The following is a 25,361-nucleotide window of genomic DNA, read 5'->3' as shown; positions in this document are numbered from 1 at the left end:
CTTGCTAGAGGGGAAAAAATAATAATTAATGGTTCTACGTATTAGGTGATGCTGAAATTTAACTATCTTGAAAGGTAGCTATTAATTCGTAAATAATGCAAGGTTCATTTTTTTTTTAATGATATATGGTGGTTATATATGGTTTTTCCTTCACATGGACTTCTTTGTTCTTTTCCTCACTCCAAAAACCATGGTGACAAAAGTTGCCGGTACCAAACTGGATTCTGTCTTTGTATGGAAAATTGCAATGCAAGTTGAGAAGCTTAGAAATATTTTTAAAACAAAAAAAGAAGTAAAAGAAGATGAGAGGACAAAATGTAGGTGTCAATGTCACATTGTCACTGCTCATTTACAAAAAGTTGTACTGCTTATGTAACATGACAACATTGTTAATGTAAAATTTCAACTTTTAAATGTTGGCATGCTCTATTATTGTGTCCAGTATTTAGAATTTGAACCCCACTTCTCTCCTCTCCACTTATTTATCTTACAAAAGAGAGGCGGGGAAAATTACCATTGTTGATATCATTTTAGTATTTAAATTAGGAATTGAATCATGATCATTTATAGTAAAGTTCCTAAAATACTATTCATTCATTGAAACGAGTGAAGTTGGAGTTACTGTAACAACTCTAAGGGATCGGCTATGCCACACTTACAATCATATATAGAGCCAACCACAACAATAACGAAAATCATGGAGGTAGTTTTATAACTTCAACAAAGAAATAGTAATTCCATGTGACCATAAAATTAGGAAGACAGGCTGATTGGCCTCAAGATTTTGCTTCCTTGTCACATGATATGGTAAAAGAGAATATGTGCTTAAAGGACCTTGACTAACACAAGGTTCTCAGAGCACATGATGTTCCAAACACAATCATACATGTGCCTTTGTTGACGATTGAATTCTCATCTAACCTCACCCAAAAGTTCCTTAACGTATGGTTGCCCTAACTCCACGATTGGACACTGTGCGCCCTCCTATTTCAAGTAATATTACCCACCCTCATGGCTTTGTTACCTGCTCTACGTAACCAACCATTTTCCTTCTCGTGGGTATTTCAATAACCACCCCTATCCATTCCCCAAGTTTTCGCATCGACCCCAAAATTTGTTATTCCTAATCCCACATGCATACTAAAGTAAATATCTTGTAAGACGATCATATTATATATACAATGTTTTTTTTATATTCGGTGAACTCTACATGCGTGCGGAATCCATATATCGTGAGATATTATGGCTTAAATATTGGACATACGAGATAATTTTTCCTTACACTTTAGGGTTGTTAGGCAAATTTTTATGCAGAGCTTTGGTAATAAAAGAGAAAAAAAAAAAAGGGTCACTTTTCTTAGAATATGAGAAGTGGAAAGGCGAGCACATGGAAGATGAACTTCTTTCATGAGGTCACTGCATGTTGTGCTCTTTTGGGTCCTACCCATTTGATAGTTACCAGACATTCGTACCCTTATTAGTACCACAACTTGCAAAATGTTTGCCCTTGTCTTACAAAAAATACTTCTTATGTAAATGCCACTCAAGCTTAGTAAAGCAATGCATATGAGTCTATGACACTGACCTGAAAGAGTGTGCTTCAAATTAAAACTGATGAGTTTGGTCACTAATTGCAATCTCCAAGAGTCAAATTAAAAATAGTGTTCAAACAAACATTCTACCAAGGATGGTTTATTTTCATGTCTTCTCAGAACAACAAGTTGATCCATAAATTCCAAATTCATGTTAGTCTCTTATTACTATGCATTAGAAAGCTGTTAAGCTCATCAATTAGAATAGTTGCTGTACATGTTTTTCCTGACTCCACTGCTATATATATATATATATATATATATTATTCTGGTAGTTGGTATTCTTAGGATTTTAGGAATAGGGTACCTAAAAAAAGGATTCCTCATAAATGAATACAAATTGCGGTACTTGGGAATTATGCCACACGTTTCAACCAAAGCCAAATGAACCAATGAGATACCATATATCATAAACAAGAATCACGCGGAGAGAAAGTGTTGTATATGGGGGACCAATTGACTATGTCCAATAACGATAATAACTACCATAAACATATTTAAAAAAATCCAAGGGCCGAGAAATCATAACTATATACATAACAACTAAAATGTTAAAAAAAAAAAAGAAGGAAAAGAAAGAAAACGTACCCAAGAAAAATTAGATAAGATAGCAAGGAAAAATGAGTACAAAATCAATGATAATCATATTGATTTTTTCCTTGTTAATTAGACAAAATTATTCAATACTCTAGAGTCACAATGAGCAAATACTTCTTCCGAAATATTGAATAATTACTTAAACAGAGAAAGTAGAAATCCATAATGGCCGCCAAGTTTCCGATCTGTCGCCGCGCCCACTTTCCTTGCATCTTCTTGGCTGTGGAAGCTTCCCAAAATCTTTATCATCCAAAATTTCAGTATGACGGTCACCCTCTTCACCTTCTTCTTCTTCTTCTCCAGCTTCTTCAGTTTCGTCCTCTTCTACTACTTCTTTGTCAGCAGCTTGAATTTGAACCTCCACTTCTACTTCTTGTTCTTCAAGAACTTGCTCAGACTCTTCCTCATCTTCCTCAGTACTTTCTTGATCATTATGGACCAACTGAAGCCTAAGCCTGCCATCACCACGCACAGCGTGGAACAAGCTATTACAAGAAGGGGCAGGCACAGCTTCAAGAACAAGGCGGCCAGCTTCTCTGTGAGGCCTAACATGAACACCACTTGAACCACTAATAGATGTCAAGGGTGGTGGGAAACTCCTACAATGATGGTTATTCCGCTGCTTAGGCTCACTAAATTTCGAAATTTTCTGCTTCTTGGGACCATTATTTTCAGTAGTAACGAGTGAAATCAAAGAAATTTCATGATCTTTGTTGGTTTCAGTGATGATAACGCTACTACCTGTCTCACTACCTAAGCTTTCAGTGCACATTTCAAGGCTTTTTTCACTTAGCCTCAAAGAGCACCGCTTAACAAGAGGGTCAACATATAGTTTCTCAATTTTTGTGCCATAATTGGCAGAGTGAGAATTGTTGGTTAGAGCTTGGAGGAAGCTCCAGCCACCCAAGTCAGCTACAGTTGTGGACATGTTTTGTTTAAATTTTCACAACAAAATGTGGGGAAAGAAAAGGAAAAGCAGGGGATGAAAACAGAGGAGTTTTAAGTATTGGGGTAGAATTGGAGTTTTTATGAGGGCAAAGGTGAGGAATTTTGAAGGTCTTTGAGTGAAACCCACCTCTTGGTTTGTCTGAATTTGAAGATTGGGGTGGGCTGAGAGAGACAGAGAGGAGTGAGAAGGAGAAGAATTGGGGTGAACATGCAAGACTTGTGAAAGGTGTGGAGATGAATTTATAGAACTCTTGTCACTGTAGTAGTGAGGCTGTGAGAGGGAGAGAGCAACCTTTTTGAACCAGTGGAGCAAATTTTATCCTGCCACACATTGACACGTATTATAAAAAGCGAAAAAAGAAAAGAAATAGAATTGGAAGGTGAACATGAAGTTAGACTAAAGGTCGGTGGTAAACAATAACTGTTAGACTAGAGTTCAATTTTAATCTGCAATATATTGGGGTAAAAATTGAGAGTGTAACTTTTGGATGAACAGCCTGCTTAAAAGTTCTCTTGTTATACTTTTTTTCTTCTTCTTTTATTTAACAAGTTTAAGGACATTAAAAAATTTTATAATTGTTTTCATAATTGTTGAGATGATATATTAAGAGTAGTACTAAAAAATAAATAGTATCAACATTTTTTTTTCTTATTTTAATCATAATTTACATTGTAAATAGTTGCGAAAGCGTTATGAAATATTTTGTATCCTTAACATTATTCTTTTTTATTAATTTTTTTAAAAAAATTGGGGGAATGAACTAATATAGAGGAGTTATTTCTATGAGCAATTTTGTGTTTGAACTGAAAATATTGAAGGGGTTTCCAGGCATGGGACTCTCACTCAATTTGATAGGAAAAACCAAGCTTCCTTAACAATTTCATTTCAGCCAAAAGAAAACCAAACAAATTATCTAGCAAGTCCAACTCTGTATTAGGCATAAGCCAATTCTGGTTGCTCTCATTATTTTCGGAAAATGAAACATTGTCTCTTCCACATTCTTTTTGGTTGAGATTACCATGTTTGTCTAGGCTTTGGCTTACATCTAGTAAATCTGCGCACTAGAGTTATGAGATGGAGGCATCACATATATAAAAATGAATACATGACACTTTTATTTTGCAGGTAAGCTATTGTCCAGCTCTGTATTAGGCATTATTGAAAGCAATCGTGGTGGAGCTATACATTCTCTCATTATTTTTGGAAAATGATACATTTATCTATGTTAGCCTTTTTGTTTGAATGCATCAAAAAACAAACAGATTTATAGATAATTCCTATAAAAGAGTGGGATTATAATAATCTTTCTACTTACTCTGTTCTTTCTTTATTTTTATTTGAAAGAATCCTTAGGAAAAGCACTATGTTCCATTGAGCTAAAACAAAATGTCAATTCTCTAGTTAACCAAAGTCATTGTTTAATTGTCATTTTGCTGCATTCTCTTTCATACAAATCATAAATTGAAGTTCTAATTAAAATTAGGAATACTCCATTCTCTCATTATCTATGAATTATTCACTCATTTTCAGTCAATTGGAAGTATTGATCTAATTCAAAATTAAATTATGTTCTGAAATCTCATAATCTAATTTTCTATCAATTTTGTAACAAAAGACTTATAAACTGACATGATAATAAATATAATTGATATCATATCAATAATATAACAAATGAATTTCTTAATTATATTTTTATTTTGTATTTACAAGATTATACATCAATTAATAAGGTTTATACACTAAAAAATGTTGCACGCCTATATTACACATAATGTTTTTCCCCTATGAGTAGTTTGGTCCCTCCCATTTCTCTCACATTTTTTCTTGAGATTTAGGGTCAAAACCTAAGATGACCATTTTTCACTTTTTACTTCCTAGGGAATAAAAATTACAATAATTCTTGAGTTGTAAAATTGTACACCAAACAACCTTTCACCTTTTGGGTGCTGGGCCAAGTAAAGTGTTATGTGAGTAGGGTGTGAATTTTTGTGAAAAATTCTAGGAGTCTGTAGTTATAGCAGAATTGAAAAATTAATTAATAATTATTCATAAGCAAGCCATCTAATAATATAAAATGGCATAAACTCAACAAGTCACAATGTCACATGAAGATCTCAATTTTCATATTAAGTAATTTGTTTTTATTGATTTGAAATACCCCGTAAGTTATATTCTGAAAGAAACTAATAATTTTGCAATATTGCTTTCATAGGGTCAAGACTATTAAAAAGTTCATTAGACATATTGCACTAACCGGTTCTTTTTTCTTTCTTTCTTTCTTTCTTCCTATTTTTTTTTTTTTTTTCAAATCTTTGATGTTTGCAAGATTTTAATTTAATTTTTTTAAGAAAAGGGAAACACCAGAGAGCAGCAATTATTTTCTTAACTGCGATTAACTGACATTTATAAACTACAAAAGTTAGTCTTCCAAATGAGAAGAGACTACATCAAAAAAAAAAAAAAAAAAAGAGAAGAGACCATTGGTTTAAGACTAAATATTAAAACAAAGCCACCTTTAATGTCTTCTAAGCTAAGTGGTTTCACAACTTTTCATTCAAATATCATAAAGGTAGAGGTACTCTCTTAAAAAGTTAAAATTGCAAAAAAATTGTATTGGTTTTTCTGTTGATACCTAGGATAGAAAGAAAAGGCTAGGTCTCCTTGCTTTTGACCTCAGTTATGTCTGTCTATTGGCCAAATCTTTTCTAGTCATGGGTCAAGAAGAACACAGGGAAAGCTTTGTTTACATAAACAATATGGTCAAGTTTTGTCTTTCTATTATAAACTAAATTGGAGCCAATAAATTGAAAGCAATGATCTTCCACTAACTCAAAAATCCATTTGTTTGTTTGTTTGTATAGGCATTAGCACTCTCACTCTACAAGGAGTAGGACCTTTCTATTCATGAAGTTATGGTCGAAAGAAATTGTATAATGTGATCTTCTGAAGGTAAAAGTAAAACGCAAATAATGTTTCATTTGTTGTAAATTTCCTGATTTTTGTGGCATAGTTGCCAATTGAGGCATCAATCACGTGGAAACCAAGATGCATTTGAAAATTCAGGTCTGAAAATTGAGAAATTATTTAATGCTCCTCTTGGATCATATCCCTATATACAAGTAAATCATTATGGGATTTAATAAATGACTCTAAAAATTGGCACTTTTATAGTTTTGTTAATTACTCACTACTACTTTTTCTTTTTCTTTTTTGTAATCTCACAAGAAAATTTTAACCCCCATGAGCATGGAACTATAGGACATTTAGAGGAAATTAAATATAATATAATACCCATATGCCAAATTCAATTCCATGAACAAGGAAATATAGGACATGAGAGAACCTCAAAAAAAAAAAAAAAAACCCATATGCCAAATTGAATTTTATTTATTTGATAATTGACCTATGAAGACTGAGACGATTTTACTAAAATACCCATTATTGGTGAAAGTTAACAGGGTTAACTAATTAAAGATTCAAGTATTTGATTTAATAGATGATAGAACTATTTAAAGTCATGACCTTTCTTGCACCATCAATTATGAACTTCTAGCTAGCAGATAAGGAAGCCAAGGCTCATAATCTTAATCTTATAGCACCAAGTGTCATTCAATATAAGACATATGCTGCCATATTTTGAACTAGTGGAGGGGGTATAATTCCCCATATATATATATATCTAAGACCCTAAGCTAATCGAAAATGAATGGCTTATCTTGCATCCTTCCCTCTAAGATCACAAGAAGTAACTTTGGTGAAAACACGTTTTTCTAATATTGGAACGTAACCCTCTTATGATATCTAATTATCTATCATGTTTGGTCTGCTATATATATATTTTTGTTCATTCAAACCCTCCAGGCATGTACTAGCATATTATCATTATGCAATAAAGTCTTCACGCAATTGAGCTGCAACATACGCCAGCCAATCGATTATTTATTCCCTATTAGATGCTGAGACACCAAAGAGAAAGAGAATGAAAGATATTGGATAAGAATATATATATATATATATATATATATCAGTTTACTTTGTTAAAAAGACATTTGTCAACCTATGGAACCCAATGCTAAGGCCTACAATTAAGAAGCTATCAAATAAAAATTAAGTCTATGGACTTCTGGCCCAGTGCATGGCGTCCTCCCCTAGAACTAGCAAGAAAATTAAAGGACTTTCTTATAGAAAAATTGAATATGTGTGTTATTCATGATTTCTTATGTAACAATATTTACATATTTTTATTTTTCTTAAGAGTTTCAATCTAAGACGTCTCCTGATGATATATACACCTTTAATTATCATCAGACGTAGATATCAATTGATTTTTGATGTAGGCGAAAATTGAATCTCAGATTTCTTATTCAATCATAAGATCTCTTATTTATACATTTTCTTTTGTGCTAAATAATTTGCAGAAAATGAGAAATAGAAGAGGTGGTCCATTAAGTGATTATACTTTTTTTTAACTCAAGTATAATCATTCTTAAATTATTCCTTTGAGGCATTAAACCTTGAGCTTATTAAATTTAGAAAGGTACATTTTACGTCTATTATGCAATCTTATTCGTCCTATTCCAAAAGGCTAATGCAGGTATTAATTTAAGACTTAATATTGCATGAAAAGAAGAAATGCATATTATCTAACCATTTCTTTTCTCCACATCCATCTCCAAATTCAGCTTAATTGTTAGATCGTAGAGTCTCCATATAATGATACCATTAGTTATATTTAGGAAAAGTATGATAAAAAGCATGATCAAGGTATCACATTAGAAAAGTGAGTATAAGAACTTGAAAATAATTACAATTAATTCTTCTTCTTCTTCTTCTTCTTTTTTTTTTTTTAAAATTTTTAAATTGAAATATTGACAATGAAATCTTAATAACCGCACAATACATATACTCCAAAATTGTCAAAAGTGTTATTAACTTATTATTTCGTATAGTGAATTATAAATTCTATTGTTATGTTTCTTCATATTAAAGTTGAATTTTTGAAGTGTTTTAAAAATGGTTGTACTCAGTATACAATATACATATTTTACATTTTTGTAAGGCTTGAAAGAGGTCCTTGATAAACTATATTACTTTCTTATTATTATTATTTTTTTTTTCATTTGAAACTATATTCTCAAAGTCCAACTTACTAGTTTTTTCTCTAGAGCACTGAATTCAAGAAAATAGACGTACGTCAAGTAGTAGAGACTAGTGAGTAGTGAGTGAGCTAAAAAGAATATTTTCCAATTGTACACACTCAAGCCCTAACCACCAAATTTGCTTTTGCAATTCACTTTTCACTTTGTTTTTATTTTAGATTGGGCAACCACGTAAAAGTGAGAACTTTACAAACTTAAAAAATGGGCCTCTTTTTATTATGTTGTCGCTTGGCCCTAAACTAAAACCCAAAACCTCTTATTAATTATCTTCCTTCAACAAAAATTAAAATAAAAATAGTTTGTCTTTGTTTGATTGTCTGCTTTTAAAACTTTTACGAAGAAAAAGGTAATGGAATCAATTCATACTTTTTGACCAGCTTATTAGTGCTTTCTTTTTCTATCACATTTGTTACCCAATTCAAATTAAAAAATAAAATAAAATAAAATGAGAATAATAAAACCATGCGTTGTCAAGAGCCCATTGGTGTTTTTCTTCTCTGTTTTTTTTTTTTGGTTGGTGAATAACAAAGTATAGGGGGGCCATTAATGTTTGCTAAATTGGTTTTTTATTTTTTGAGGAATCTGCTAAATTGTTTATTACAAAGACAAAAGACAAATTAAATATTGATTACTCAACAAACTTTATGGACGGTACTATATTAGACATTGTTGTGGAAGCTTAAATGGTACAAATTTTGACATTTCCTTCGAATCTCAACCCCGCACTCACTTTTTATTATTCTTATTAATACAATTGTTAATATCAAAATTATTATTGAACTTACATATCCTTATCTAGTTTGCAATGACGTAAATATATGGTTAGGTTTCCTAATTATGGCATGAAATAAATAATATTGATTCTTTGACAGATGTTGGAAGTTAATAACTCAGATAAAATAATAATAAAGAATTGGGGAATTTAATACAAAGCACCAAGTAAGAAGAAAGGTGTTATTTATGGTCCACTACCACTAATCTAAATAAACGAGACAATGAGAATAAACTGTAATATTATTTCTAGCTTTTTATCAATATATATATATCATTCCTAGCTTGTGGACAACATAGTAAATCGATTAGAATATGGCATTTAGACTAGCAACTAAAAAATTAAGGTTCATTGCACAAATCCATCCTAAACTATGGAACGAAGATATATATATATTTTTGGTTTAATGGAACGAAGATATTGTACTTTACAGCTTACACCTCAATCATGAAAAGTTGTAATCACTACCTTAATTACATCAAAGTTTGCAAAATAATCATGTTATGACTTATGACATGAATGATAAAAGAAAAACATCTATGAGCAGGCATCATCTTGTCACAAAGATTTCACCTTGATGTAAATGCAGATAATTCATACAATTCTAAAAGGATCAGTTCAAAATTAAATGAGAAATTGGTCCTCATTGGATACATTAACACTCAATCACACAAAACAATTCATGAAGTGAAAAAAGAGAAGGTATATATGCCTCCTTGCATTCATTACCAATGAGGAAAACTTAATATGACAGCAAAAAATTCAAATGTCATAACTCATAATACATGGAGATTTTGAATTTCACCATTTAGTTTCTGAATCTCTTCCTCAACATCAGATATTTCATGTTGAATCTCTAAGAGTCTGTCTACTCTTTGCTGTGCTGCATCTTGGTAAGGCTGAGCAACAATTTTTACAAAGCTCTCAATATTATCGATAGTTTCCAAGAGATCCTTCTGCATGGCCTCTTCAAGTTCAGTGGCCAAGGCATCTGCACTCTTTCTCACCTTATCTATCATAACTTGCCTACGAGCTGGGAAATTTGAAATGGCTAAGAACCTACCACAGAAACAAAGGTTCAATCAGAAGTAATAAACAATCTAAGAATGCAAACTTCATTTTTAAAAGGTGAAAGTAAAGGAGAGAAAGGGAGAAAGAATCAGAGATGCCATTTTTTCTCCTTTCCCTTATGCAAACACACATATTAGAACTCAGCCAATGGAATGCTTAGCTTAGAAACTATATCAACTACCTTTACCTTTTTGTTTTTTGGTGAATACCATATCTAATACCTCGGGTTTCAATTAGTGATTGCAGTAACAGGCCGATTTTGATATATATGTTACCAATGGCATTAGATTTCTTTTTTTTTTTTCTTTGGTCCAGAATGACGTTATAAAGTTGAAGGACCTCAGTCTCATGGACTACCAATAAATCGAGAAATTTGGGCATATAAAGGCTTCAGGAATAAGAAAGAATAAAACAGAGATGCAGAAAGAGTCAGATTGAAAAAGAAATATCACCCGCCCACGGAACAAAGGCCAAGAGCAAGAAGATCTTCCAAAGTTGTTGGCAATACAGATGTCAGAAGGGATGCAGACAAACCAGCTGCTCCTAGTCCTCCAAAAGTCCCCAAGAACTAAAATAAACAAGAAAATCATAATGAGCAATTATTGGATAACATTGAAAACATTGTTGGGATAAAACTCCAAGTACGAAGCAGATGCTAACCACTGCTAAGGAAGAAGTAAATCGTTCATTCTGGAGTTTAAAAAGAATAATGGAGTAACATGCACCAACAGCACCACATCACCCCCACTCACACTAAATAGAATTCCAGATCTTAACAGAACATCATGTCACAAGCCATTATTAACTTAAAAGGCATGACCTTTGTAAATTTTAGACTTAAATGCATGGACAATATTTGCTTTCACAAAGTTTCCTTGAAGACTACAAATTCAGCAAGTACATTAACCAACATGCTCTACACATCCCAATAAGCATTCTACTACAAGTTGCACTTACTTACATACATACATCAAAGAGATGGTTACCACACAACTTAATTGTTCGTAATTCCATCTTCTTGCTCAAGGAACAATTAGTGCTAATCATAATCCTAAAGACTTTTGAACTCACCACTTCACGGATTTCTTTCTCAAAGATTTTGGAAGCAGCGCTGGCACTTAAGTTCTCTACCACTCTCAAGCTGATTCTATCCAACCTTTTCAGCAACTCATAGGTCTCCAAATGCACATGAGTGTTTGGGTAGACATATGAAGGCCAGCGTTTTTCAAAAGAATCCTTGTACAGACTCCCTTCTTGAGCATTGCTGGATTGTAGCCACATGACATATTCTCCAAGTAGTTTCTACGTGCCAAGAAAATATTAAAAGTAAACATCAACTCATGACTCAATGCCGAATAGTTCCATGGAAAAACGTAGTACCAAAAGAACTGAGGAAAATCATTGGCAGAGAAATATAAGCTTTAGTAAATCTTAAAATCTGCAAATACCAAAAAGATGGTGTACCAAGGGAATAATCCTTGCATGATGATAACACTATAATTTAAGAACTGTAAAACCCAGTTCATGGGAGAGTACCGAATACAAAAAGACAAATTAAATTTTTGGACAAAATAACAAACCTTAACAGGTTTAAACCATTAACTTACTTGTGCGTCTGAGAGTGCTGGACCAATTATGTCATTTTGAATCCTTGAGGTGGCAGGCATTGTGCCAGATTTTTCCCCTTTGAAGACATATGAAGCAGCAAGGTCAAGATTGGATAGTTGAAGGGTAGATTCTATAAGCTCCAGAACACGTGATTTTGTAGTATCAATCTGCAATTTACATAGTACAGTACATAAACACAATCTGAACAGAGTACAACCAAATCACTTCTAACTCATGAGAGAATTTAAATTTCTGAAAAGTGTACCAGAGATAAAGTCTTCCTTCTCCAAGAGATGCTCTCCATTTCCATCTTGGCAGCATAGTTCTTTACACTAGCAACTACATCATTTGCTGAGGCCAAATCCCGCTTGGCACATCGGCATTCCTCTTGCACAAGAGCCTCACAAGCAGCAAGGAGTTGTTCTGCAATTCCAATGGGTGTTCCAAGTTTAAGCTTCATTCTCTCCATTCCAGTACTTGTTGACCCATCTAAAAAACTATACAAGAACTTTTCAAGCTCATAGAAGCTCCTGGTTCTCCATCGGGAATCAAGCACTGATAATTCTCCATGGTCACTTTCAGTGTCAAAGGAAGCTGAAAGTTTTGCTTCAAGAGCAGATCGCGCAGAAACAGGGTATAATATCACCTGCTCAGTATTTAGCAACTTCCGAGTATTTTCCTTGATGAATGATATAGCTTCCTCAAGCTGAATCAGATCACACAAATAGTTCCAGATGAGCAGAAAGGTGATTGAGGAGCTCAAGTAGATGAAAGTGACCTTTTTAATCATTTTATTAAAAGGTCATCTAAGGTCAAATCAAGAATCAATACAAACAAGTTGCAAAATCAAACCTCTTTGGAATTCTGAAATATGTCAGATTTATTCAAGACAAACACAACTTTCTTCTTCCACTGCTGAGTATAACGAAGAAAAGCAACCTGAAAATAATACCAGTAGTGAAACTGAATTCAGCTTTGGCGATAGTGCAAACCCAGATAATAGATTTGCTTGAAGTTATTAATAAAACAAATTCATGTAGAGCACCTGTCCCTGTTTTCTTTTTTTAGATAAAAGATATTATACATAAGATAACAGTAAAAACAAGGAAATGACATATTTAATAGAAAATTGGAGGCTTCTCCAAGTGATACGGATGCTCCATAGCAAGACCAGCAAAAATTAATCATGCTTGCATTCAAAGAGAGCATAAGCCACAGCTGTGCTATTTTGAATTCATTGATTTCCATGATGAGAACAACATTTAAGTAGCAAGCCATGCCACATTGACTAGTGCAGCTAGTCAAAATACATACCTCACTTTGAGTTAACGGACGATCGGCAGATATGACAAAAATAAGCAAATCTGCACGGGGCACAAATTCCTCAGTTAGGCGTTGTTGCCTTTGAAGGATTACATTAGTTCCAGGTGTGTCAACAATGATCATCTGCTTTAGAAAGGGATAAATAAATTAGTTCCTTTATATAATACAATTATTACAATCAACTAATATTCAGATCTATTTTGAGGAAGTAATTGGAGTAATTTAGACATCCAGGGTGAATTGTTGAAGAAGCATATGTTGTGAATCCTTTGTTTTAGTACATTGTGCAATACTTTACTCATATCTCTCCCTCTCCTCTTTATGTTACTTCTTTATTTCTTTCCTTTTTTTTGGTAAGTACTTTTTTGATAGGAAAACAAGCAGGTAAGTATTTTTTATAAGAAAATAACACAACTTTTAAAACAGAATAAATATTGAAATGTTGTGGCCCATGCAGGTCTTGCTTTTGGTTGAAGTATAAAATCACGTACCAAAACACTACTCATATTTTAACTGAAATATTGTTTAACTTATTTTCTTTCTGGTGTAAATGCATCCAAAGTAGATCACACAACATAATCTGCAGGAAAGTGAAGATTTGTAATGAAATCTATAACTGGTTTTACATGCACTCACTGAATCCCAGAGGTCTAATAAATAAATAATCAAGTTAGTTTACTAGCAACTTGCATCTCATCTTTTATTCAATATATAGAAAGAATGACATGATATATCAAATTAAATTAACAAGATTTCTATAATAGTAGGAATTAATATAAAGCAAGTAATTTCATTGTTCAACTTCAACATATATCGAAGGTCCATGCACAACCAGTTTGTGAGATAAGTATAAAGGACTAGTAACGAGTAGCTTCTTTCCAATAACGAAGAATGACAGCAAAAAATGATACTTTATTCACAAAAGTATCTATGTTGTCATCCATTAGCATAAAATTTATGGTTGTACACCAACCAACATGTCCAAGCATGTGTTGACTTGTCCACATACATGTATACTTGAGAGCATCATTGCAATATGGTACAGAGTAATCAATCATAACAAAACATAAGCTATCCAAAAATTTCAAAGAAATTCCTGAAGTATGAACAAGGAAAAATCAACTCACTCACTTCTTTAAGAATTGGAGCAGGGAGGTAGCATATATATTGACCATCTGGATGCCTTTCACAACGTTGTTCCCCACTAGAGTCCAACTCAGAATAGCGTAGGAAAGTGATCTCGTTAGTCGTAGGGACAACCCCCTCTTTGAGATACCTTCTTCCAAGAAGCGCATTAATAAAGGTTGACTTACCAGAGTTAAATTCACCCTAGTGATATCAAGAGATATGAAGTTGTCAAGAGAAAACTTAAGTAATATTCTAATTAACTCTATGGCTTGAATGTTTCTAAGTAGAGTACTGATCTTTATATAACAGCCCTTTAGTCAGACCTTGCTCTCATCATAAAAGCAACTTTCTTTTAAATGATTTAAGTTTATTAAAAAACTTGAAAGAGGAAGAAAGAGCAGCAAAAACCAAGCTTAATTTAAGAAATCATTTCAATGTCAATGCCTTCCTGATGAGACGTTATGAATAGTTGACTATGAGGAGATGATTAGACTCATAATTAGAAGAACAAGATAGAAGTACAATTATTTCACCCACTCAAACAGAAAAAGAGATACACATGTTGCATGCACCAGGTCAAACACTAGGCTCAACAAGGATAGCAGATATGCTAAAATAAAACAACTACTGATACAACAAAGAATATTGATGTAGCAAATAGCAAGAAAGACATGATGACCTGTGATTTGACCAATAAAATTATCCTATATAAGGTCATATGCTATGAAAAACTTCAGATGACCCCTTCTAGTAAGGCTGAGGCTGCATTGCACTGAGTTTGCTTCTACAGTTTCTATACAAAATGAAATTAATGAAATATGAACCTAAGGATAATCTATGGCTTCTATACAAAGAAAATAAGCCAATAACATATAGTAATTCTAGACTGACAGACTACAGCATTTCTATTTCTTATATAGACATGTGTAGGTAATAACAAAGTCTGCCTATAAAATTCTTTCAAGGAAAGAGAAAAGATTTATATGAAATTTAGAGCTAATACCAATGTATATCCCTGGAACCAGAATTTGTTGAAGTTCAGCACACAATTACCGCTATAACCAGTAAAAATGGCTCATCAATTTGTGAGACTGCGTCAATGAGAAGCGAAACCTCCTCCATCTGTAATTTAAACCAATACTCCCAGACTCAAAATAGAGTAAACCATAAAAAAATGATGCAATGTTGAATAATCTGAAGGATAACTCAACTACCAAATGTTTTAATTAAATGATCACCAGTGGAGCAGCTTTCCGGATAACATTTATTGCCTCAAGCAATACTGTTCTCTCTGTTTCTATAAATTGTTTTTCTTTATCTTCCACTTTAATAAAGCCAGCAACCCCTTTTTTCCCATAAACGCCATTATCCACATTCAATAATTTTTGCTTAATAGAGCTTTCAACTTTGTCCTGTGTTCTTTTGTTCATGTGTACAGTGTTAAACAATCTCCTCACTATATCATCACCAAACAACTCCAAAACTTCTAAAGAAATCACCAAGCCACTAGCACCCGATTTGAGTAAATTTGATGCCTCAGTAAATAATGTGTCCTCTCCACATGAAGCTAATACGACAAAAAATGGTATCTTCACAGTCTCAAATACAGACTTCACTGCCCCATCAAAATGTTTCTCTCCACCAATATCATATATAAGAAAGTCAGCACCTTCAGAATTAGAAGCACTTAAAGCAGCATTTGCAGTTTGTACATTCCTAGCTACCAAAGGAAGGACTACTGATTCAGGCTTTGAATCAATTAGTGTGTTTCTCGCCACAATGGCAGGAAGCCCTACAACAGAAAAGAAGAAATATATAATTTACCACATCAGACTATTCCTAGCATACAATTTAAATGAAAGTTTATGGAAATACTGAATACAACTGACATATGTAACTTAAGAATTAATCAAAATGTGGTCAAGGCTAAACTGCATAATATATAATCCAAATTTTGGGATTTGCCTAGGACCAAGGTACAAACTCATAACAATAGATGATCCAAATAAGAGATGGACCCCTTTTGGCTACCCTCATAAGTGATTAACAATGTATTTCAAGAGATAGAGAACGAAAACAAGTGACAAACAGCATGTTACAACAACAGAAAAGCTTTAGTCCCAAAACTATGGCGTTAGCTATGGATCCTCAACAGACTAATTGAGATCATTCACAAACACCATCTTAGCCTACATTATTGATAGCATTCTGCCATTCACATTGGCCAACTTCAGCACCCATTTACATTGTCAGCTTCTAAGCTCTTTAATACTCGGAATTAACATGACAGGCAGCCTTCAACGAATCAGAAGCACAGGTAAAACTTTAATGAATTATCTATTTAATTAACTTTTTTTTGTTTTCATAAATGAGATACGTTGCTCAAAACTCCAACCAATCCCAATATACCACTACAAGATACATCTGCATATCAAAGCAACTCCACACACTAACTTTAACTAACCAAAACTCAAAATTTTCAATCGTTATAAGCATCAAACCACAACCATCATAATCCACTTGCCTCAGCTTAATTGCACAATAAACTAAATAAGCTAATCAAAACACACATATGATAAACAAAACAATTGCTTTCCCATTCAATTCATTAATGATTAAAAAGTAAAACCAATCTGACGTAATTGAAAGGAAAAATTTAAAAAGAAAAAGAAAAAAGCGAACCTTGATCAGAGAGCAGAACCCCACTAGCACCGACAGCCGCGGCGACATCGACGCGCTCGGCAATTAGCATATACGCGCGGTCACCAACCACGGATTTCAACAAACGCGCGGCCTCGTAGAGCTTGCCACCACTGTTTTCATCACCAGTGAGGACCACAACGCGAACCCACTTGGCAACGGCCTTGTCAACCAAGTCCAAGGCTTTTGGGGAGTTAAGAATGTCGTTTGGGTGCAAGTGGAGGATGAGAGTTGGGACATTGAGCTCTGGTCGCTTGGTCCCACCTGGGAAAAGGGTTTTCGTTTTTGGTAGTGATGGGTTCGGAGGAGGAGTTTGGGAGAGTGAGGAGAATGTGGGAAAGTGGGTAGTGAAGCGTGGTTGTGGTGGGATTTTGAAGCGAAGTGGGAATTTTGGTAGGAGAGGGAAGAGAAGGGGTTTGGGGGTTTGGAGGGAAAGCAAGGGTGGCACCATGAATGTGTTTGAGAATTGAGAGAGAGAGAGAGAGACTGTGTGTGTGTGTGTGTGTGTGTGTTAGAGAAAGAGGCTTATCTATCTTTTGAGTTTGTGTGAGACTGTGTGTAACTGTGTATATATATGGTGGGTGGTGTTAAGACTTCAGACTGTTTTTTAGCTTCAAACTTCTTATCCGTTGGAATGAATAAAAGAGTGAGAAAGATTGGCTGAGCTGCAAGGACTTAGATGACAAGGAAGTGGTTGGAGGCCTAGGACTGGTGGAGAAAGTCTACGCAACAAATTTAACAACCAATGATCCATTAATAGGTAAAAAAGAAATATTAATAATAATTTTAAATGAAAATTAGTAAAAATTTGTCAATTCTTATGAAAAATATTGTCAAATTTGTTATATACATAACATTACTCCTACTAGATGATTAACCAACACAAAATTGAATGTAACAATGGAAGGGCAAAATCAACCATTTGGTTTAAGTTTTATTTAATTATTTTCCTCTCTATTTTATCCCTAATTTGGGAAGATTATAATTTTTGGTGGGGTGGGTGGAAATCACTTGACGACCATTTTCCTTTTTATTGTCATCGGTGAACAAAATAGATGAAAACTCTCAATTTTTACTTACCTTTTCACTTATGTATTTTCCATCCATCACTTTTCAGTCCAACCAAACCAAATGTAAGTCTAAATACCTAACAAATTCATGAACTTGTTCACCACAAATGAGATGGTAGATTATAATTTGTTTCTAGTAAAAGTGATGTCATTAATAGTTTCCATTAAAAATGATATTGAACTAATCACAATTTATCACTTCAAATTTTGAGGAAAAACAAAACAAAAAAAATTGTGAAATTCATTATGGGAAGTTGCTAGCTAAACTACAAGAACAGAACACTCTTTCTAGACCCGCTCCCCCACCCCCAAAAAGGGTGTAAGAAGAGATAAAAAAAAAAAGAATCTACCTATTTGAAGGAAAGAGACAAAGGGTGATACAGTAAAAAAGACTTAGAAAAGTCCTTTTAGAAGCTCTAGGGAGAAGGATTGGAAGCCTTAACTTAGGGAAGACATTTGAATTTGCCACATCATGATTTCCCAAAAGAGGAAAGTCAGCTGGGAATTTTTGGGAGACAAATCTCAAAAGAAGAATACAATGAAGAAATAAGAAAGGGACCAGCGACCAATGTTACTGACACAATATTAATTCTGGTACCTAGGGCAGCAAAATGAGGGAATCAATGGCATGCCAAAAAACTCTAGAATGATACTATAAAAGGAGGATCAAAGCATCAACAAAGGGCATTCAACAGTTATTAATTAGAGCATAAAGAACATTAGAGAGACTCATTAGGCTTTAGAAAAATTGAGAGAAAAGAAAGGCATTGTGAAGGATCCTATAATAAGTGCTTGAGGATACACTTGGATTCAAGGAGATTCAAATATTGGAAGCCTAGAAAGAGCTATCTAAGTCTGTGACTTTTGAACTTATTTGAACCTTGTGGCATATCCTGGTGAGAAATAGAGTCCAATGTACTTGAAAACTTAATATAATAACTTATTGCTCTATTTTCTGAGGATCCTCGACGTTCTTGCATTTTCTATTGATAATTCATTCACTGCTCTTTAGCCACTTATTTTACATTATATATATATATATATATGTTTGTATGTATGAATGTATATGTGTTGTAAGGTCCATATTTTGTGCACAAATTGGTTCGTAATTAGCCCAATATAGCTGCGATGAACCAAGTCCAGTCCACTAACCAACAAACATTACTTATTGGGAGGCCCAGGATCCTTATTATTGTTTGGGCCTGGGTACTGTCCAAAACAGGAACTCACATATGCATCTATAGTAAGTGTAAATAAACACGGTTACTGTAGCAAATGTGTATATTTACACATTTATACATCCATTGATGTGGTTAGTTTTGGGACCAAATTGTGTAAATTTCACAACTTTTTCTATTTTAGAAACACTGTTGTGAATGCTCTTAAAGTAAACAGAAACACAATGATTTACACAATTTTACATGTAACACAAAAAAACTATGTTATATAAATATTCCAAAGATCCGATTAAGTCAAACTCAAAAATAAACTAAACACTATCAAAAATGAAACTAAACAAGTTTGAATATTAGTTTGGAGAGTGTTAGTGCAATTGAACTGAATGAAACTAAAAATGGTAGTTTAATTGAATGAATGAATAGTCTACAAAACAACAACTAATTAAGATCATCCCCCAACAAGAAAGCAAATTATAGAAAGAAAGAAACTGATAAATCGGAGTACAAACATTGATTGATAGTTTATCACACACTAGAGGTTCAAAAGATGTCAACATATTACACCACCAAACACTGTAATAATAGCTTGCAACTCAAAAAAAGCATAAACCACCAATATTATAGAGGTGGGCTTACATATATAGTTACATGGATTTACTAGCTAACTAGATATAACACTTTATGATGGGGAACCAAAAAATAAATCACTTATTTTCATTTTATTGGATACCCATCAAGTTTAGAGCGTGCAACCTATTGATTTCACGCCTCACCACTTTCATCAGCATCCAAACCTCGAGTCACTGCTTCCCCCAGAATTATCTACTCTATTAGGGGGCACAAACCTCTTGAGAAGGGGAGCTAGCTTTTTATTTGTAGCCCTAGAAGGATGATCAGCAGGTGGTTCTTCCACAGTTACCCCGAACCCATAAGAAAAAGATAGTTTTCCTTGGCTCGTCCCATCAGAGATCACAACATTTTCACTCACTTAAATTTTTTTGTCTTCTAGATCAGCTCACCAAAATTTGTCAACATTTTTGCAATGGGCACACGAACTACACTGATTTTTAATGTTCGGATCATAGTGAGAGTTGCGATATGACTTAAGCTTAACAACCAGATTAAGGTGTTTCTCCTAGGCCATGGCAACATCGATGTAGAAATCAACATGGTAGTTCCATGTTGGGTTTGAACCACGTAAGTGAGGTGATTTTTCTTAGGAAAAATGGGCTTATTGTTGTTGTTGCAAATGACAGCCACAATGTTGTATGGTTTACATTCTTCAAATTTTGGGCTAACACAATTTCAAGATTCAAAACCATGTAACCTATAACGTGCAGCAAGCTTTGGGAGAGAGAGAGAGAGAGATTGGTTTTGTGTGAGTGAGGGCTCGTTTGGTTTCCCCATCACTCAGTTTTCAAAACTCAAAACTCATCACTCATAACTCAAATCCCACTTTCACTAAAAAACTCCAAAACATCTTTTGGTATAAAAACCTAATCACATATATCATCTTTTTTAACTCAACTTTTTGCCAAAGCTATGGACCCCACCCACTGACACTACACAGTGGTTCACCATTTCCTACTCGCATCCAGGTTCTTCTATACTTTTCTTTTTTGCTTTTTTCCTTTACTTCATTTTATCCCATCAGAAAACCACGCTGTTCTTCCCTCGCCTCCCACATCAAACGCATAAGCACAACATAACAGGTCCTCTTCTTCTTTTTGATCTTTTTTCATTTTTTAATTTCAGTTTCCTACCCACAATACCCATTTAACACATCTCTTTCTAGAACTCAAATTGTACGCCTTGCCCTTCGCTAGACTGAGTTCGTGGCTAGGGGCCAGTGAGAACAAATCAGTGAAAACCACGCCATTCTTCCCTTGCCTCCCACATCAACGCATGCGCACAACAGAACAAGTTCTCTTCTTCTTTTTGATCTTCTTTCTTTTTTCAATTTCAGTTTTGTACCCTCAATACCCATTTAACACATCTCTTTCTAGAGAGGTCATTTTACACCTCGCTGGAGGCCGAGATTTGGTGGAGTAGATGAAATGTGAGAGAAGACGAAGAGAGGGAAGTGAGAAAGAGGGAAAAAATTTTCTGAAAAATTTTGAGGGAAGAAGTGAGAAATGTTCAAACCCATTTGCAACGGTAATATCACTGAGTTCTGAACTGATTTGACAATGCACTAGTAATGGGCCCCACAAACTCTTTATATTTACTAGTATTGCCACTAAGAATTAGTTCTTAGTTTTTGAAAACACCCAAATCTTGTTTCCGGTTTCCATCAGTGGAAACAAGTGTTAAAAACCAAGCCAAACACAAAATTTTTTGTGGGACCCACACGTTTTGGAAACTCAATGATGAAAACTAAGTGATATCACTCAAAATCTTGGTGATCCAAACAGGCCCTGAATGTGTATGTACTATAAGTGCTAGTTTTCTATGGCAATGTAGGTGGCTTACTTAGCATAATGGGGGTGTCTATTTCACACGGTGTGTTACACACAATACAATACACCGTATTTTTATAAATCTGAAAACATTATTTTAAATCACGTTTTCAGTTATAAAAAGTAAAAACTAAGTGGGTGTAACACATTGCACAAGATTTATTTTTGTATTGGGAAAGAGATAAACTGGAAAGATGCATCATGCATATATCACGAGTGTGCCTTCACAAAGATGGATACAGGAGAGGGCCCAAAGGGGCGAGGCCAAAATTTATATTTAGGCCCCTCTTTCAAGTAGCTTGACCTTATCTTCTCCAAAATTATTAGCCCATTCCAGCCTAATCCAACTCAAATCCATGTAAATTTTCAACCCAAAACATAACAAATTTTATTAAAAAACAAAAACCAGTGTTTTGCATCTTTTGTCTTTGTTGGTAGATCAAATACATCTTAATTTATTAAGAAACAATAATTTTGCGTTTTTTTTTTTTTTTTTTTGGTTGATAGTTTGTTAATACCTATAGAAGGTTTTTTATTTATTTATAAAAAGTACCCACAATGTACCTCCATCCCTGATAATGGGCAGTTGAGATTTTGATATGTGAGAGCAATTGGGCCTTTGGCAAGAGAAATTATTTATTGGGCTCCTACTTCAGAGTCTAGACTCAATAAAAGTCCTCTCTTTAGTCTCTTTCATTTTGTATAGAATTATTGATTTTTCATTTTTTATAGGGATTTGGATCCTTTCCATTTCAAAGGGAAATTGAGAGTATTCATTTCTTTGGCAAGATCTATTTAAAATAGATCTAAGTTGTAAAATGTGCCACCTTAATTAAAATCTATTAACTCAACTCATCAAAATAACATTATAGGTTAACATTTGTTTAAGAAAAAAAAAAAGAAATCTTGACATTAAGGGTTTGTTTAGTTGCAAAGATTTTAGGGAGCATGAAAAATGTAGGAGAGAAAAATTGGGAAAAAATACTTTTGGTAAGTATTTGGTTGAAGTGAGAAGATGGGAGAAAGTTGGTGGGGCCCGGATATCCGGCCCGCCAAAATATTTTTTTTGAAATATGAAATTTAAAAGCATAATGTATTTACATAAAAAATGTTCAAGCAAGATTTATGAAAGAATATAAATTTTGGACAAGTTTGTGGGACCAAAAATGAATGCCCTCTCCAAAATTACCAAAGTCAATTGTTGGAAAAAAAGAGAGGATGATACATAAGAACCTCACACTCATGTACAAAAGAAGTGAGGTTGAGTTTTGTCAAATTGATGGCTTAATGTCATTATCCTTAAAAAAAAAAAAGGAAAAAAATAATATTAAACAAAACCCCACACTCACATCACGTGAGAGAGGAGGTGGAGTGGCAATAAACTTACTGCCACAATGTCACATTTTTGTTTAAAAAGAAGAAGAAGATAAGATGAAAGTGGGATGTGTGGCTAGGTAACTTCCAACCACATGCACCACTCAAATGCTTTCAAAAGCAAAAAGTAGTTGATAATCAGCTACAATTTATGCAAACTTCCGTGAAAGATGCTAGTGCAGTACTACACTTTCTTTGCAATTTTGGTCCATGAATTGATTAATTAAGAGAAAAAATAGGGGAAAACTGCTTCTTAATTCCTCTATAAATTAAAGAGGAACACGTAGAAAAATAAAATAAAGGAGAGAAGAACACATACAACAAAACACAAAAAAAAGAAAAAAGAAAGAAAGAAGAGAGACACAGACAGCAAATAGAGAGTAACAAGCAAAGGAGGAACACATAGCATTAGGTGGAGATTTTATTAGTCCCTTTCTTCTCTAAATCTCTACCTCTCCCTCTTCTGCAAATCTGGATTTTTGTTTGGTAAAACAAATAGGGTTGGGTTTCATAAGGAGTTCCTAACTCCATACATGAAACTTTAGATACGAATCCCTGACTCATAAATCCTATTTGAAAACAAGTTTTGGTTCAACGTTTTCTCCATTAGAGTCCTTGACTCTACCATTTTATTGGAGCCTTTGACTCTACCAAATTAATAGAGCTTTTGACTCTACCAAATTTTAATGGAGTCATTGACTCTACTATATTTTAATGGAGTCCTTGACTTCACCAAACTAATGGAGTCCTTGGCTCTACCAAACTAATGGAGTCCTCGACTCCACCACATTTTAATGGAGTCATTGACTCTACCATATTTTAATGAAGTCCTTGGCTCTACCAAACTAATGGAGTCCTCGACTCCACCACATTTTAATGGAGTCCTTGATTCTCAAAATTATTTTAAATTCCAATTTGACTAATTTTTTTTTGGGGATTCATAATTTCTTAATCAAGATTGGAGTTAATAATTCACAAAATAAAATGACCATAAAAATTGATTTGAGGAAAATTTCCAATTTCCAATTCCCAATTCCAAAAACATGTTCATAAAAAATAAAATTGCTTCAAAGGAGTTTTCTTTCTCTTAATTAAATTTGAGAACCTCAATCTAAATATCATTAAAATTCCTACAAGGAAGCAAATGAAAGAAAAGGCAAAATTTCTAACATTCAACTTCTCAAAGAGAGAATCCTTGATTCAATAAAAACATGGTCCTTGATTTATCCTTGAGATTAAAACCAATTATCTCACCCAAAAGCAAAATTAAGTCGATGCTTATTTAAATAAAAATTATTTGACTTAAATGTCCATCATTTAAATTGGGCAAAATCATATTTAAAGATTTTAAATCTAAAATTTCAAATTAAGAACTACGAATTGATTTGATCTCCGTCAAGGGTACGTAGGCAACCTAAATAAATTGTTAGGTGCAGCCACAAATAAATAAAAACACATATCCCCTTAAACATGAAAATAAATAAACTTATGTACAAAGACAAAGTAGTTGGAATCAAAGGGTCTTCCCTTGAAACAAGGGATTGTAATTAAGAGATATCTTGAATGGTACTACTCACATCAAGAAAACTCATATGCCAAAAGGCTTATGGGTGAAATTATGTTTGATGAATTTGACTAATTTGACAATTCTTGTTAAATATAAATTAACAACGTTTGTTAAACATAATTTGACAATGTTTGTTAAACATGTGTTAAAAATTTTTGTCAACAGTTTTCTTCTCAAAATATGGAGAAAATTGAAAGGAAAAGCAGACGACAATACCCATGAGCAATTGCACATGGGTTTGTAGTTTCTTTTGCCACTTTGGTTTTTTTTTTTTTTTTTTTTCTCCTTTGATTTTTGTCTTTTTCCATTGTACTATCTATCTTTTTCTTTTTTAACTTGCCTTTTATCATCAGAAAATTGCTTTCTTTATTTAAAAAAAAATGTTATGAATGTGCTTGTACTATATACGTGACATTTGAAAATAACTAAGTAAATGTAAAATTGAATCTTGAATGGTCTCATGTTGGGAATATTTTGCAATTTATGTGTAACTGATAGTGATTTTCATGTATTACCAAGCAAGCTTTCTAATTTATTGTCAACTTTGTGACCCCAAAAAAAAAAAAAAAAAAATTGTTCTATCAATTAGTACTCAAAACTCAAAAGAAGTATTTTTATGTATGATATGAACCGGGTGTGTATTGAATTAAGTTAATGGGATTCGAAGTGGCTAGCCTCCAAGAACAAGAGAATGAAAAGAGAATTTGGGATTTTATCTGCTTGCTTTTGTTATTCAAGTCTCACTGCTTAAATACAGTGCAGTTTACAAGTTCATACAACCGAGTACAATAAAATCTTATGTATAACTTTAGCA

General features: G+C 33.6%; 2 protein-coding genes across 3 annotated transcripts; both read right to left on the bottom strand.

The window, feature by feature from the left end:
* Positions 1-2,179: 2,179 nt before the first annotated feature.
* On the bottom strand, positions 2,180-3,358 carry LOC142612954 (protein FANTASTIC FOUR 2). The gene has a single exon (XM_075785131.1). The coding sequence runs from the start codon at positions 3,115-3,117 to the stop codon at positions 2,329-2,331; it is 789 nt and encodes a 262-aa protein (XP_075641246.1). The 5' UTR covers positions 3,118-3,358; the 3' UTR covers positions 2,180-2,328.
* A 6,399-nt stretch (positions 3,359-9,757) lies between these two features.
* On the bottom strand, positions 9,758-17,431 carry LOC142613786 (putative transmembrane GTPase FZO-like, chloroplastic). 2 transcript variants are annotated; one of them, XM_075786285.1, is made up of 11 exons: positions 16,882-17,431; positions 15,438-15,991; positions 15,253-15,321; positions 14,203-14,400; positions 13,063-13,197; positions 12,601-12,687; positions 12,014-12,454; positions 11,748-11,915; positions 11,212-11,442; positions 10,593-10,708; positions 9,758-10,128 (listed from the first exon to the last, which is right to left on the bottom strand). In XM_075786285.1, the coding sequence occupies exons 1-11, from the start codon at positions 17,348-17,350 to the stop codon at positions 9,846-9,848; spliced, it is 2,751 nt and encodes a 916-aa protein (XP_075642400.1). In that variant the 5' UTR covers positions 17,351-17,431; the 3' UTR covers positions 9,758-9,845. The 2 variants fall into 2 exon arrangements, with proteins under 2 accessions (XP_075642400.1, XP_075642401.1); XM_075786286.1 differs by having other exon boundaries at positions 13,063-13,194.
* Positions 17,432-25,361: the final 7,930 nt, after the last annotated feature.

Source organism: Castanea sativa, chromosome 10, assembly GCF_040712315.1.
Source record: "Castanea sativa cultivar Marrone di Chiusa Pesio chromosome 10, ASM4071231v1".
NCBI lineage: Eukaryota > Viridiplantae > Streptophyta > Magnoliopsida > Fagales > Fagaceae > Castanea > Castanea sativa.
The sequence above is the reverse complement of the archived record's forward strand: the minus strand, read 5'-3'. Positions and strand labels throughout refer to the sequence as shown.

Excerpts from the sequence above, each read along its gene's own strand:
- LOC142612954 (XM_075785131.1), bottom strand. The coding sequence starts at position 3,117 with ATGTCCACAACTGTAGCTGACTTGGGTGGCTGGAGCTTCCTCCAAGCT.
- LOC142613786 (XM_075786285.1), bottom strand. The coding sequence starts at position 17,350 with ATGGTGCCACCCTTGCTTTCCCTCCAAACCCCCAAACCCCTTCTCTTC. Across the intron at positions 12,455-12,600 it reads TATTTCAGAATTCCAAAGAG|CTTGAGGAAGCTATATCATT; the intron begins GTTTGATTTTGC and ends GATCTGATTCAG. Across the intron at positions 10,709-11,211 it reads AGAAAGAAATCCGTGAAGTG|TTCTTGGGGACTTTTGGAGG; the intron begins GTGAGTTCAAAA and ends TGTTTATTTTAG.